The sequence below is a fragment of the Neovison vison genome, chromosome X, assembly GCF_020171115.1.
Source record: "Neovison vison isolate M4711 chromosome X, ASM_NN_V1, whole genome shotgun sequence".
In the NCBI taxonomy this organism is placed as follows: Eukaryota; Metazoa; Chordata; class Mammalia; order Carnivora; family Mustelidae; genus Neogale; species Neogale vison.
The window spans coordinates 15,130,653-15,144,359 of record NC_058105.1 but is presented as its reverse complement, the minus strand read 5'-3'; the positions used below and the strand labels follow the sequence as shown (position 1 = coordinate 15,144,359).

Here is a 13,707-nt window from a genome sequence, read left to right as displayed (position 1 = left end):
CTGCCACAAACTCTATTCCTATCTTCTGTACTTCTCTGCTATAAACCTCTTTGAAGGCCAACGTGCAACCTTGAACTCAGATTTTTTTTTTCTGAGATTTTATTTTTGTTTATTTGTGAGAGAGAGAGACAGAGATAGTGGCAGAGAGAGAGCGAGCGAGCAGGCAGTCCGACTCAGGTCTCGATCCCAGGACCCTGTGACTGTGACCTGGACCGAAGGCAGATGCTTCCACAACTGAGACACCCAGGTGCCCCTTTAACTCAGATTTGATTCACATTTCTCGTTACTAGGTTTTTTTTTTTTTAAATCCATCCACACACCCATCCAACACTGATGGACGTTATGCGCTCTGTGCTAAACACGAGACAAATGCGATCCAGTCCCTCCCCTCACGGAGCTTCCAGTCTTCTGCATAACAGGGCTGCGAACGTTTAAAGCCTGGGGTCCATGCTGCCGCGGGAGTTAGGGACCCGTGTTGCACGTGTTACATGCCAAGGACACAAACTCAGACGAGCAGGGGAAGGCAGGTGTCAGGAAAGGCTTTCTGGGAGTGGTGGCCCAGACTGAGGATGCTGCGGGGAGGAAAGGAGCCCCCGAGGGCGAGCGAAGAACACACAAAAGCATAGGGTTCAGGGAGGCCCCCCCCCCCGAGGGCCTTGCGTGGGAACCGGTCTTGGTGTATGGCCGGCCACACAGCTCCTGAGGAAGCCCAGTCTAGGAAGAGGCCCGGAGCTCATTTGGCAGCGAGAAACTACCCTTGGGCCTGCTTTCCCAGAGGGGCTGGCTCCACATGGCCCACGGGGCAAGTTGTGAGAAGGTGGCCAGGAGGCTGGGCCACAGGCCAGACCCTGCAGGCTTGGAGGCCGCAGACAGCTTGGGCCTCCAGTTGGCTTCTGCTGTAGACGCTGAGGCAAGTTTTCACAGGTTTCCCATTCAAATTATTTGGAACTTTTGCTCGTTCAACAAATATTCATTGAGTAGGTACAATGGGCTTGACCCTGTACTAGGCCTTGAAGTGACACAGATGACAGGAGTCAGTCCCTTAACATTTCGTGTAGGAGATGACCCAGGCAGGGGAAGCACGGTGCGGTGACAGGAAAAGGGCTATTGGAGTCTGGATTCCCTGAGGAGGCAAGACTAGAGCTCACTTTTTTTTTTTTTTAAGAAATTATTTCAAAGTTAGAGAAGTTCCAAAAAAAAAATCATAAAAATAACAGTGTACCTCTTTTTTTCCTGAACCATTTAAGGTCGTGGACTTCATGACCTCAGGGTGCATTTCCTAAGAATAAAGATATTCTTCTTTATAACCATAGCACAGATGATTCCCCAGTAACACAGGGTTTGGATTTTTTTTCCAATAAATAGAATAAAGTACTATAAATGTATTTGCTCTTCCTTAAGATTTTCTTAATAACATTTTCTTTCCTTTGGCTTACTTTATTGTAAGAATGCAGCATAGGACACAGAGAATGTACAAACTATATGTTAACTATTAATATCTTTTTTTATCACTTTGCCCTTCCATTATAGGATCCAGTCTGGGGAGCAGGTACTGAATGTAGTTGTTAGATCTCTTTAGTCCCTTTTCATCTAGAACATCTCTTCAGCCTTTCCTTGTATTTTTTTTAATTTAATTTAATTTAATTTTACTTATTTGACAGAGAGAAATCACAAGTAGGCAGAGAGGCAGAGAGAGAGAGAGGAGGAAGCAGGCTCCCTGCTGAGCAGAGAGCCCGATGCGGGACCCGATCCCAGGACCCCGAGATCATGACCTGTGCCGAAGGCAGCGGCTTAACCCACTGAGCCACCCAGGCGCCCCAAGCCTTTCTTTGTATTTAACACATGGACATTTTTGCCTCAAATAATCATCTCCCCTCCTAAAAAAAAAAAAAAAAAAAAAGAATGTTCCTTATTTTGGGTTTGTCTGATGCTTCCTCATGGTCAAGTCCAAGTGATGCTTTCCTAGATGGCAAACCACGTACATGATGTTGTGTTCCTTTCAGCGTATTACATCTGGAGGTGTATGATGGCCATTTGCCTCTCCTCGCTGATGTGGATTCCGATCACCCAGTGAAGGAAGGTGTTGTCTAGTTTTTGCACTCTATAATTACCATTCTCCCCTTTGTAACAAGTAAGAAGTCTTAGGGGAAACACTTTGAGAGCATGCAAATATCTTTCTCATCATTAACATTTTCCCCTTTATTTAGCATCTGAGAGTCATTTTTGCCTGCATCAGTCTTTAGTATGGCGGCTGCAAAACAAGGATTTCCCAACTCTGGGGTTCCTTCCACACTTACCACTCAACACTCAGCACGGTCATGCAAACACAAACTTACCCTTTCTCCCCTCTTCTTTATTTCTCAGCATGGACTCATAGATGTCTACTTTTTTCAATGTTTTCTAAATCATTACTATCCTTATTCTGGTGCTCAAATTTACCTTTATTTGGCCAGTGGAACCTCTTCAAGTTGGCCCGTGTCCTTCAGATGTGAGCCTGTCAGCTTCTTTTCTTAGCATTCCGTTACTTTCTGGCACAAGATGTTCTAGGCTCATCTTATACCTTCCCTGCTTCAGCCATAGGATCAGCCATTTCTCTAAGGAGCTCTAGTTCCTTTCAGTACAGAGTGTGTTTAGAAACCAAGTTCTGGGTACTAACTGTGTTCCTGAGAACACAGTTCCTGCTCCTAGGAAATATGTATGAGAGAGAGAGAGAGAGAGTGTGTGTGTGTGTGTGAGAGAGAGAGAGAGAGAGATATGTATGTGTATGTATATATGGATATATATGGAATATAACATATATAAACATATATTAATACCTATAAATATATATATTTATACACAGACACACAAAAGCTGTCAGAGTTAGCAAATAAAAATTCTGGATACCCATTTATATTTGAATTTCAGGTAAACAGTGAAAAACATAGTATAAATATATCCCATGCAATATTTGGGACATGATCTGTATCAAAACAGTATTTGTTGCATCGCTGAAATTCAGCTGTTTTAGGTAAGCTCCACACCCAACGTAGGGTTTGAAGTGGAGACCCCAAAAGCAAGAGTTGCATGTTCTACTGATGGAGCCATTCAGGCACCCCAGCTGAAATTCAAATTTAACTAAGCATCATGGTATTTTATCTGGCAATCCTAACACATAGAAACATACATAGTATATACATATAAATGTACACATAAACATGCAGAGACACACATATATACATGCATTTTAGAAATCATGAGTTCATATTGATACTTGAGCTGACTTTAAATGGAAAGGAGAGAATTTGTTCAATGGACAGGGATGGGAGAGTGGTTTTAGGCAGGGCAAAAGGCATATTACAAGACTTCAGAGAAATTCATGGAGATTATATTTTACTGTGTGGTGGGGAGTAGCAAGAGATTATATTTTTAAACAGATGAATGACATCGACTACTGACACCAAAGAGGACAGACTAGAGAAGGCAACAAGAGGCAAGGAGATGCATCAGTCTGAGGGAGAGATGACAAGTGCCCAAAACAAGTGATGGTACGAGGATGGAGATGAGTTCAGGAGATACAACAGGGTTAAAAATGGGAAGATTGGATGACTAGACTTATAAAGCATTAATGTATAAATTGATACAGGGTTGAGGGAGAGGATGGAGCAGAGGATAATGCCCATTTTCCTGACTGGGGCAACTAAGTGGCCGGAAGGGCTGTTCAGTGGAATGGGAAACACCGGAGGAGCAGATCTGGGAATAGAAAGGAGTCGTCCAGCTTTGGACATGTTGAGTTTGAGCTGTGTAGGACATCTAAGCTGGACTGTCCAGGAAGTAGCTGCACCCATTGTTCTGGAGCTCAGGAGAAACATTGGGATGGAAAAATATGGATATGGGAGTCACCTGCATTTTGATCAATGAAGTTACTGGAGTAGACAAGGTTATCCAGGAAGAGGCCATAGAAAGGAAGGCAAGAAGAAAAGTGACGAGGATCAGCAAATGTTCAAGGGACAGGCAAAGGAGACAGAGCCAGCAACGAAGACAGGGGTGGTCAGAAAGGCTGAATGAATGCCAGAAACATTGGGATCAGGAAAGCCAAGGAAGGAGAGATTTATCAAGGAGGCAAGGGTCAAAACAAGATAGGAACTGAAAAGTGTTCCCTGGATTTTTCGATTGAGAGCTTATTAGTGACTTCCCAAGAGTAGGTGGCTGAGGTAGTAGCCTACTTAGCAGGTGCCAAGCACAAAGGAGAAAGCCTGGTGGAAAGAGTACAGATCCCGGAAGCGGACAAACCAGGGTTTCGAATCCCAGCTCCACAGCAACTAGCATCTTGTTCAACATCTGTGCTTCTGTTCCTTTGTCAGATGGGGATGACCAATAGCTCACAGAGTGGTTGCGAGGGTTTCCTAAGCCCAACCGTATAAACACTTGGGAGAGCCCAGCCCACAGAGGTGTGATATTACATCGACTGCTTCAGAGTAAGAAACATCAACCACGAAAGGCATCCCAAGCAGAGCGATAATATTTGGTGCCTACAAAATCATTGGTGACAGAAGCTTAAGTCAGGGGACTAACATTGGTCTCATGGCTTCAAGGTCATTGTATTGTAATTATGATCCAAATCTAGTTCAGGAAGCTTCTGCTCTCGCTCCGTCATGATCACTGCCATGACCATCTCCCACGCACAAGCTGTGAGCGGACACAGTGGAAGCTAGAGTACAGAAGCCACAAACACATCTCCAGGATGGCCCTCCAGCCGCCAAGCCCCAGGACAATGGCCTCTAGCTAACGTAAGCCTTCCAAACATCGTGCAAAGGTGTTTCATGGACAGAACTGAAAATGTATCAGAGCGTACACTGTACCTCCATACCCTAGCTGCAAGGGAGTCTGAGGGTCTTCTTTTTTTTTTTTTAAATCTTCCAGGGAGAGACACAAAAGGGGTGGGAAGAGTGCTGAGCAGCGACAGATAATATCCAGCACATCTGTCTCGAGGTGGAGCAAATATTTTCATCTTGACGGCTGACACCAGCATTCCAACTGTGGTCAAAATGTAGGCTATCGCTGGATGAAAAAACCCTGATCGTGGACGGAAAACGGTGTGCGAACGCTTCGTAGGTTGGGACCAGAAGGAGAGGGGCGGAGAAGTTAAGGAAGGTTCTGTCTTATGACATGAATTATCTCTGTGAAGTGGGGAGCAAGTGCACCTGCCAGGGGACCCGATGACAGCGGACAGCTCAGGAGTACATGGGGGAGGAAGCTGCCACCCTGTGAGAAACATTTCTGCACACCGGCTAGCAAAGAAGGAAAGGAAAGGGAAAGGGAAGGAAAGGGAAGGAAAAGGGAAAGGAAAGGGAAGGGGAAGGGAAAGGAGAGGAGAAGAGAAGAGAAAAACACAGGACTTGGTTTATAAAGCACTGTTATTCTTATTTATTGAAAATGTCCATTTTAAAAGTCTTCAAAATAAAAACAAGTTAGAAAATCTGAGCTTGTGTAAGAAGGGACATGACGGAAGAGGAACTAAAAAGCCTCTAAGGGCAGCGGTTTAATTACAGGGTGACAGGAACCCACTTACAGAGTATTGTAAACAACACACCTATGGAGACACTGGTCTCGGGTGAACATGGCTTCATTTCCTGTGTAGGACGGCTTCACGACCCACAGTACCGAGGGCCTCTCTTCCAAAGGGCCCAGTTCCAGAAACATGCATATGTACACGTCACTTTAAAATAAAGACCTTTCAATATTGTAAGCCATCCTATGCCTTATCAGCTAAAGTATTTTGTAATCACGAAAATGTTCCCTACGGATATAGCTGGCGCATTTACTGCAAGCCATTCATTAACCACAGGTGGGGCAGATGCTCAGGTCTGCGTGGTGGTTGTTCGTTTGTAGGTGGAGGACGGTGTATCTAAGCTGCTGGGCTTAAAAACAGAACAGCGGCCGCTTCTAGAAATCTTCACTCTTCATTCCGAAGATGGCTGCGTGCGGTTGGCTGATGGCGGTCTTCCAGAACCGTCCCCTTCCTGGGGATGGTGTCATTTCTGCCGTGCGGCAAGCAGTCAATCGCCCTGTACTGCGGAGCTATGGGAACTTGAGGCCCCCCCAGGACTAGAAAGAAAAAGAGCTTAGCGAGCTGCGGGATTCAAGCTTCAAGTGTGGTTTCTAAATGCCATTGGCAAAACCCACATTTAGAGGGACCCACCAAATATATCTGGAAGGCGACCTTGACCAGTCCATAGGCCCTTTGCCTCTCTTTCCAGTGATCTGCCCCACCTGCCCGACTGCACCTGTCTTGGGGAGAGGGGGCAGTGGGTTGCACTGCTCTGTCCTGGAGCCTCATGCCGACTTCCATTTGTGCCTATCTGGATGTGTTCTGCTCTTCTGGGACCCTCTTCTAAACCTGGTTTACCACTGTTCTAAATTTGGAGACACTCACAAAGGGGACTGTTGGAGTCAACGAGCAATGTTAGTAGACAAGTTCCAAACACGGAGCTTCACCAGCAACCAGCACACGACCAATGCCAGGGGTAGGGGGATGGGCGGGGGGGGTCCTCTCTTTCTGGATATACAAACTCGACCAACGGCACATTTCTGCAAATAATGCTTCAAGTCCTACTCAAAGAGGTTGATGAATATTACAGCTTCGCACTGCATACGTGGAAGAGCGATAAAGTGAATTAAAGCCGTCTACTAGGGCACGCTATCTCCTCAATGCGGATTGTTTTGAAGGATGAGAGGTTCACAAGTTGAAATATGCCATGTAGATGAAGTGACTGCTCACGGTCTATATTTCCAAAAAGTAGGCAAAGTGCACACGTACGAGTTTACACACCGCTTTACACGGTTGGCTGAAAAGCACTGGGGAAGTAGAAAACTTACACACGAGGCAGACAGTGAGGGGCAAAAACTATCATGCACTGGGCGGGGATGGTCAACTCTGCGGCAGATGGGCAAGATTGTCTACTGCAATTTGCTAACGGGTCTGGTGTTGGCAAGGGTGACCGGGGCTTCTGCCCCATAGAGTTAAAATGTAAACCCACACAAAAGGAGTAAGGATGCTACTGTTTTCTTGGCCTTAGAGACAACACAGGATAGTAATTTAAAAAAAAAAGTGTGCATTGAGGGCGGCACATGATAGTCGGGGCAGGATGGCTGGGTCACTGGGCAAATGACCCTACCCTTGTCATAGCTCAAGGAGCTCTGCCCTCCTTAAATTGGGTACTGAGGGGCTTCCAGATACAAGAAAGCATGAGAGAAAAAGTCAAGTTCACATTTACTAAGCCACGGCCGGCCACTTTGATATGGCAGCCCCAAAAGAGTGACGGAGCGGGGTGTGGGGGCGAGTAATGGCTGGTGAAGAGGCACTATAAATTGAAGGCCATATGAAGACCATTTAAATCATTTAAAATCCATTTTAAATCCTCGTTTTCCTTTTCTTATTGAGTGGAAAAGACTCGGGGGAGATTTCCACCACCATGTCTCGCTTTTACCCCGGTCAAAAAGAAAATAACCAACCAATAACCAAACGACAACACTCAAGCAAACAGAGAGAGCGAGAGAGAGAGAGAGAGAGAGAGAGAGAGAAGGACTGACTCAGATACAAAATAAAAACCAAGGAAGTGAGCAAACAAATCATTCAGCTGGACATTTCTAGATGCCCCGGAGGCACGTGTGCCCAGTTGCACAGTGATGGTTACGGAAGAACGGAGGTCTTGCTACTAGACTCGACCCGAATACACTCATCGGTCTGCTTCAACAGCCTCCGCACCAGCTTTTCTAGGTCCCTTCTTGATTTCAATTCTTCTTCCAGGCACTGCTTCATTCTTTTATTTTCCTATGATGGCAAAAGACTGGTTAATTCCCCTTCCCAGGGCTCCTCCTGCTCATTTTCTTAGCAGCCTTCACCACTGACTGTACATGCCTTCCTCAGGCTCCTTTCTCTCCGCTTCTAAGACAGGACAGCCCCCTGCTTCTCTGACCCCTCTCGGGCCGAGCTTTCGCATTCTTTGGGCCTGCAGCGTAAGCATCCGCGGCGGCTCTGGCCCGGGCCCTCTTCCGGCTTAGCTCTCTTTTCACTTAGTGCCTCATCTCCCGCAACTCAACTCAGAGGCCTCGCACGTCCCTTACACACTTGACCTCATCTCGTCTCACAAGCACTAGGTCCACGGTTCCCCAGTATCACGTTGGTATATACAAGTACCTCAAACTCATTATGTCCTAAAGTGAACGCTATCTCTACAGTCACCCCAACCTTCTCTTCCTCCTGTGGCTCCTGATCGCCATGAAGGGCACCACCGTGTCAAACCAGAGACCCATGCAAGAAGCTTCATCTTCAATCCTTATACTCGGTTCTCCTTATACTCACGCACTCACAAGTGTCTTATCTTTGTTAACATTCTGCTTACAGATGTCAGAGCACAGGAAAGCCATCACTAAGTATGGGACCCTATTGCAAACCGCTAAATAGGTATATGAGCAATCCTGAGAAATCTGAAGCCAAGACCATGCAGTAAAATCAACAAAACCTACCTTGAAGACACAAGAAAAATCCCCACCTCACCACCTTGTTCCTGTTATATGACCCGAGAAAATGACTCTTCTATTTCATTACCTGTTTCAGTTCTTTGACCTCATCCTTCAAGGCATACACAGTGTCAACCAGACTCCTACAACAGAAAGTTCAGAGATTAAGAGCTGGCACTGAAATGCTGTTGAGTAAAATTCAACCATAAAAGCAGCTTTCGGGAACTACAGATCCTGAAAAGCAGTGGACTTTCTAGCTGGTCAGGAGAGAGAGAGACTGCTACGAACCATCCTCGTGGTCCCCATTTTTACGCGCAAACAACTGCCGGCGCGCATGGTCATTCGAATGCCATGTCTTAGCACCTTTCCTACATTGCTCTCTTCCTTGGCCGCTTGCTTCCCAGCTTGAGGGAGTACAAAGAAAGAGAAACCAGGGCTCGACATAAGGTTCTGATTCTTTCTTTGGGGCAGGAATGAACATCACCGAACATATTAGAGGTGTGGAGACCTGCCTATCTTACGAGATCTGTGTGACGGCGCTGTTCTCACCGCTCCGACTCTACGTGACCCTGCATGACACAAAGTCGGGGGCATTATTTCTGGAAGATCCCACCTGTCTTAAAAGAGGATGAACTGCCCTAGCTGAGTCATGGGACATTTACTTCCCAGATGGCTCTCTCCCTGGACAAGAACTCTGGAGATCTGGGTTCCAGTTCCGATCCTACCACTTACCAGTCCTCCAGCCCTGGGTAACCAGTTTCTTTCTCCTCCTCTCTTTGTCTTACTTTCTTTGCATACAAAATGGGGATAATATCACATTTCCCGCAAGCCACACAAAGTTGCTGTGGGGATTAACATAGCTCTCATAACAATGTTGTTACAACCGTGATCATTTATGGAGTGATGACCATGGGCCTTTATACTTATTCTTCCATTTAGCCCCACAACAAACCTCAAATTAAAGCTTTACCATCACACCCATTTATGGATGCAGAAACCGAGGCATGAAGCAGTTAAAGAGGCTGGCCCCAGGTCACACAGCTAATGTGATGCAGAATTTGTGGACTTGAACCAGGGCTGATCTCTTGAGCCCAAGTGCTTTACCATTTTGCCACATCACTTCACATACCAGATGGAAAAACACATAGACGACGTCAAGCACTTTGAAATATGCTGTCCTATGCAAATTTAGGTCTGACTTCAGAAATGACTCAAGTTTAAAGAAATGAATTATTTGGCTACTTTGTGTTTATTTTATGAGCCCAAAGGTACTTAACCTGATTTTCCCCCATTAGGTCACCCTCACTAGTGTGCAAAGGTAGACTGGGAACATCGTTTCCCTGTGCCTCAACCTCAGTAGAAGTGGTGAAAGTAATGCTTGCCTCACTGGGTTTCTGGAGGATTCTAAATATTCAAGTATGTGAATGTCCAGGGTTTGACTCAGTAAATGGGAGAAGCAACCCTCTGGCCAGGAGAAGTAGTGCTGTAGCCTTCCCCAGAACCATCTGGACCCTGCAGTGCTATTCTTGAATACTCTGAAGCACTTTACTGTACGGGGGAGCTGGCCCCAGAAAGTTCCACCCACTCTGCTTCCCGTTCCTCCTTCCCCTTGTTGGGGGGCAGCCCTCCCATAGTTCCCAGCGGTGTGAGAGCAAAAAGGGCTATACGCCTGGACAAGGAGGCACTGTCCTTCAGTGCGGGCTTTGCAACAGACGCACTACCCTGCCAGAACCTTCTTTCCAGCCCCCGGACAAGGAGGCACTGTCCTTCAGTGCGGGCTTTGCAACAGACGCACTACCCTGCCAGAACCTTCTTTCCAGCCCCCAGACAAATCAGAAAATGTAGTCTGCTCTACTCACTTTTCTTCAATGATAGTCTGGCCATTGCTCCTGGTTTCTTCAATGATGAGCTTCTCCTCCTCAGGGAGTAAGACTTGTGGGAGTGAATCTTTGCGAGCACCTACGAAGACAAGGGTTGCGAGAGGGAAAAAGGGGAGAGTTACTCGAGACTACTCTAGGTGTTGGCCCTTTCTGCTATCGCTGCTGAGGGGTCTTTGTTGATGGCACGTTGCTGCCTTGTACCCACAGAGCAGTCATCCAACACTTGCTGACTAAAATCTTCCTGACATGAGAAAACAGACAAATAATTGATTTGATTTTGACCAGGGTGGGGGGTATTTTGTGAGTGAAGTCCATTTTGGTGAAGGGCAGTGCGGGGGTGGGCGTTACCACATGGCACAAAGATGTGGGCATCTTTATGGGTCTAGAGATGGAAGAGGTGACAGAACAGACAAGAGACCGGATCAAAGAGCTCTCCTGCACCTCCAACCTCCCCCTCGCTTCTGGAGCCTTCCTTTTGGGAGCTTGAGCCCTTAACCTTCAGCCTTTGCATTGTGTGTGCTCATTGCCTCCCCCTTGCTGAGGTGGTGGTGCCTCTGCTTTCCACAGGGTCCGGCACTCCACAGGTGCTTACCAAGTAGGCAGCAGACTGGCTGACTGACTGACTGGTTAAACGTGGTGGGAAATAACAGCAGTGAGTTCCTGGGAAACGGGACTTCCAGCTGGAGAGGGAAGGGGATGGGAGGCCGCCATGATGCTAGACATGGCCAAGTCTCAGGGGAAGACTGGGCAGGAGGGGCGGAAATGGGACTCTTGAGACCAGAACACCTGCCTGTGCCTCCTACAGATTGGCGGACGCTGTCAACGTGAAGAGTGCGGGTTTGGGGAGCAGATGAGGTCATGTTTTATACGAGGGATGCTTCTTCTGGTGTCTCCCTGTCACCCTCTCTCTCCTAGTTTTCACAGCCCAAACTGCTCTCACTTTCCCTTCCTGCCTCCTCGAAACTTATTCTCAGAGCTGGGTGTGCCTAAAGCCACAGCCAGGATCTGTCTGTGAAGCGGAACATAGGGCAGTCCTCTCCTCATGGTCAAACGTGTCAAAGTGTGACATCAAATGTTCTCCTCGCGCCAGCCCTGGGGGACACATTACTTCGAAGGCATCGGTCAAGGCCATCACCCAAGCCATCCCCACCCCCACTCAAGTGATTGGTCAGTAGCTGTCCAACAGGGAGAGTTATGGAGAACTCACTTCTGCAAATCAAAACAACTCACACCAGGTCTCCTGAATGTCTATAATCACAGAAGACAAAACAGAATCGAAGCAGTTCAAGGATCAAGTTCAAGGATCAATCAGGAAACCTCATCTCGCTCTCAGCATGTAGCCTGAAAGGTGCTGGGAGGCTGGGGGGCGGTACCCTTGTACCCTTCCCTGACAGCTCCCTGTAAACTGCGGACATTCCCAACAGCCCCCCTGCTCCCCGCAGCTACATTTCCAGATTTTCAGAGCAACTGTGAAACCCGAGCTGGGTGAAGTGCTGTTCTGTTCGCTTAAATATGCAACTGATCAAAGATAGTATTCTGACTTCCTTTCCAAATCTGCCTATGAGAAGAGATTAGCATCAGTTCACAGACACAGGAACTCTCTGGGCTCTTTAATTCCTAACTAGTGCTGCTGAAGGTATCTGTGTACTTCAAAGGAGAAAAGACTTTTTGAAAAAAAAAATTTTTTTTTCATTTCTATCACCTCCAACTTTTTTACTCTTGCATCTGTCTTTCTCTCTGGGTGAAAAGAAGCAGCGGGTAAACAAACCGCCTGGCAGCTCAAAGCACCTTATCGGAAAGATGCAATTCTGCACCAGGTCACCTGCTCTTCTCTCTCTCTCTCTTTTTTTTTTTTTTTTTTGCAAAGAGGCGCTGAACAGTCAGAAGAGAAAGTGGCGGGGGGGGGGTAACCTACTTGAGCCGTGGCCTGGCTGAAAGTTCGCGCTGGCGCAGTAGGCTTCGATCACCCTCAGGATCTGCGCATCTTCCTCCAGCGCGGCGGTACCTGGGGGATTTAAGGGGTAAGGACTTGGCAGAGAGAGATCCATCTCTAGAACCTCAAAAGGATGCCGCGCTCGGCTGCTGGGGACCGGCTCCCCCCTCCCCCCGCCCAGAAAGCCTCCTCTGGTGGCTCTCTTTCCATTTTTCTCTTCTGAGGAGACTTCTTCATCATTGGGGGCTTTTACTAGACTCCTAGGAGCCACGATGACAGCACTGGGCATGGCCCCAGCCTCGGTTCTCCCCTGACACACACCACAACCTGCCCCTCCTCCACACTGCCAGGCTTCCCTTCTCTAGGAAGCTTTCCCGCACAGAACTCGCCCACTTTTTCCAACCAGCCAGCAGAGTCATCGATTCTCCCTCCCCCTGCCAAAATCTTCTTGAAGGGACTTGGGGGGGTGGCGCAGAACCCTGCCAGAGGACTGATGCGTACTCCGCGGGGGGCAGGCTGGGCCATGCAGAAGCTGGAGTGTGGCAGAGAGTTCTCCAGAGTGTATTTTTGGCTGAGACACCCTTTGCAACGCATCACTTACTCCTTTACGCGGGGCCCAGAGTACCTCGGTCCCCGCGATCGAGGCAAACGCGCACATAGGGACCGGTCGACCGACGGCACAGTCCGCCTCAGAATCAAGCCGCTTCTACACGGCAGCAGGCTGACTCCTTGGCGAACTGGGAACATCACTGAGCATTTAACTTCCAGAAGGGTTTCGGCCTTCAGGTCTATTTGGTGTGTCTCGGCAGGGGAAAACATCTTGGGCATCAGAAAATAAGGCGGGGGGCAATGTATCCATAGCAGATGGGGCCCTTTAGTGGTTCCCAACCAGGGGGGATGAAATGTCCAAGGTGAAGGTCACAGGGCGGCTGTCTGGCTCAGATCAATGAAATGCAACGGGAGGCAGCTCGTTCAGAAAGCTTAGAGGTGACCGAACCTGAGAGCACGCACATTTTTCTTTGTGTAACAAGTGATACGGAGGACAAACGGCTCTGATCATCTGCCCTCAACAAAATTCTTCTGCTAGCTCATCTGTAACCGACTGTCAAAGGTATAAAACACGTACTTTTCCGAATCACGTATTCCTCCTCCGACGGCTTTCTTTCCGTCTTTCTTTTGTGAAGAAACTTCTTCATCGTTTTGGGGCTTTTACTAGACTCCTGTAAGGACGGAGGTTTCTTTATGAATTAGAATTCTCCCCCCGAAAACAAATGAAAAAGAGCAAATGAAATTAAACCAAATGACTCTCTCTTATTTTGACGGTCTCCAGAGTGCATCTAAATTTAATAATGCACACAATAAATGGCTCCAATAAGCTCTAAAAGGTAACAT

General features: G+C 47.5%; 1 protein-coding gene across 4 annotated transcripts in view; it reads right to left on the bottom strand.

The window, feature by feature from the left end:
• Window positions 1-5,378: 5,378 nt before the first annotated feature.
• The window catches only part of ARHGEF6 (Rac/Cdc42 guanine nucleotide exchange factor 6), a 100,596-nt gene continuing 92,267 nt past the window's right edge, over window positions 5,379-13,707 (bottom strand). For all 4 annotated transcript variants that reach the window (XM_044235842.1, XM_044235843.1, XM_044235845.1 and 1 more), the window contains 5 exons: window positions 13,442-13,535; window positions 12,298-12,387; window positions 10,362-10,461; window positions 8,591-8,645; window positions 5,379-7,813 (listed from right to left, as the gene is read on the bottom strand). In XM_044235842.1, the coding sequence (XP_044091777.1) occupies window positions 7,673-7,813; window positions 8,591-8,645; window positions 10,362-10,461; window positions 12,298-12,387; window positions 13,442-13,535 (480 nt within the window). In that variant the 3' untranslated portion in view covers window positions 5,379-7,672. The remainder of the gene's footprint in view (window positions 7,814-8,590; window positions 8,646-10,361; window positions 10,462-12,297; window positions 12,388-13,441; window positions 13,536-13,707) is intronic.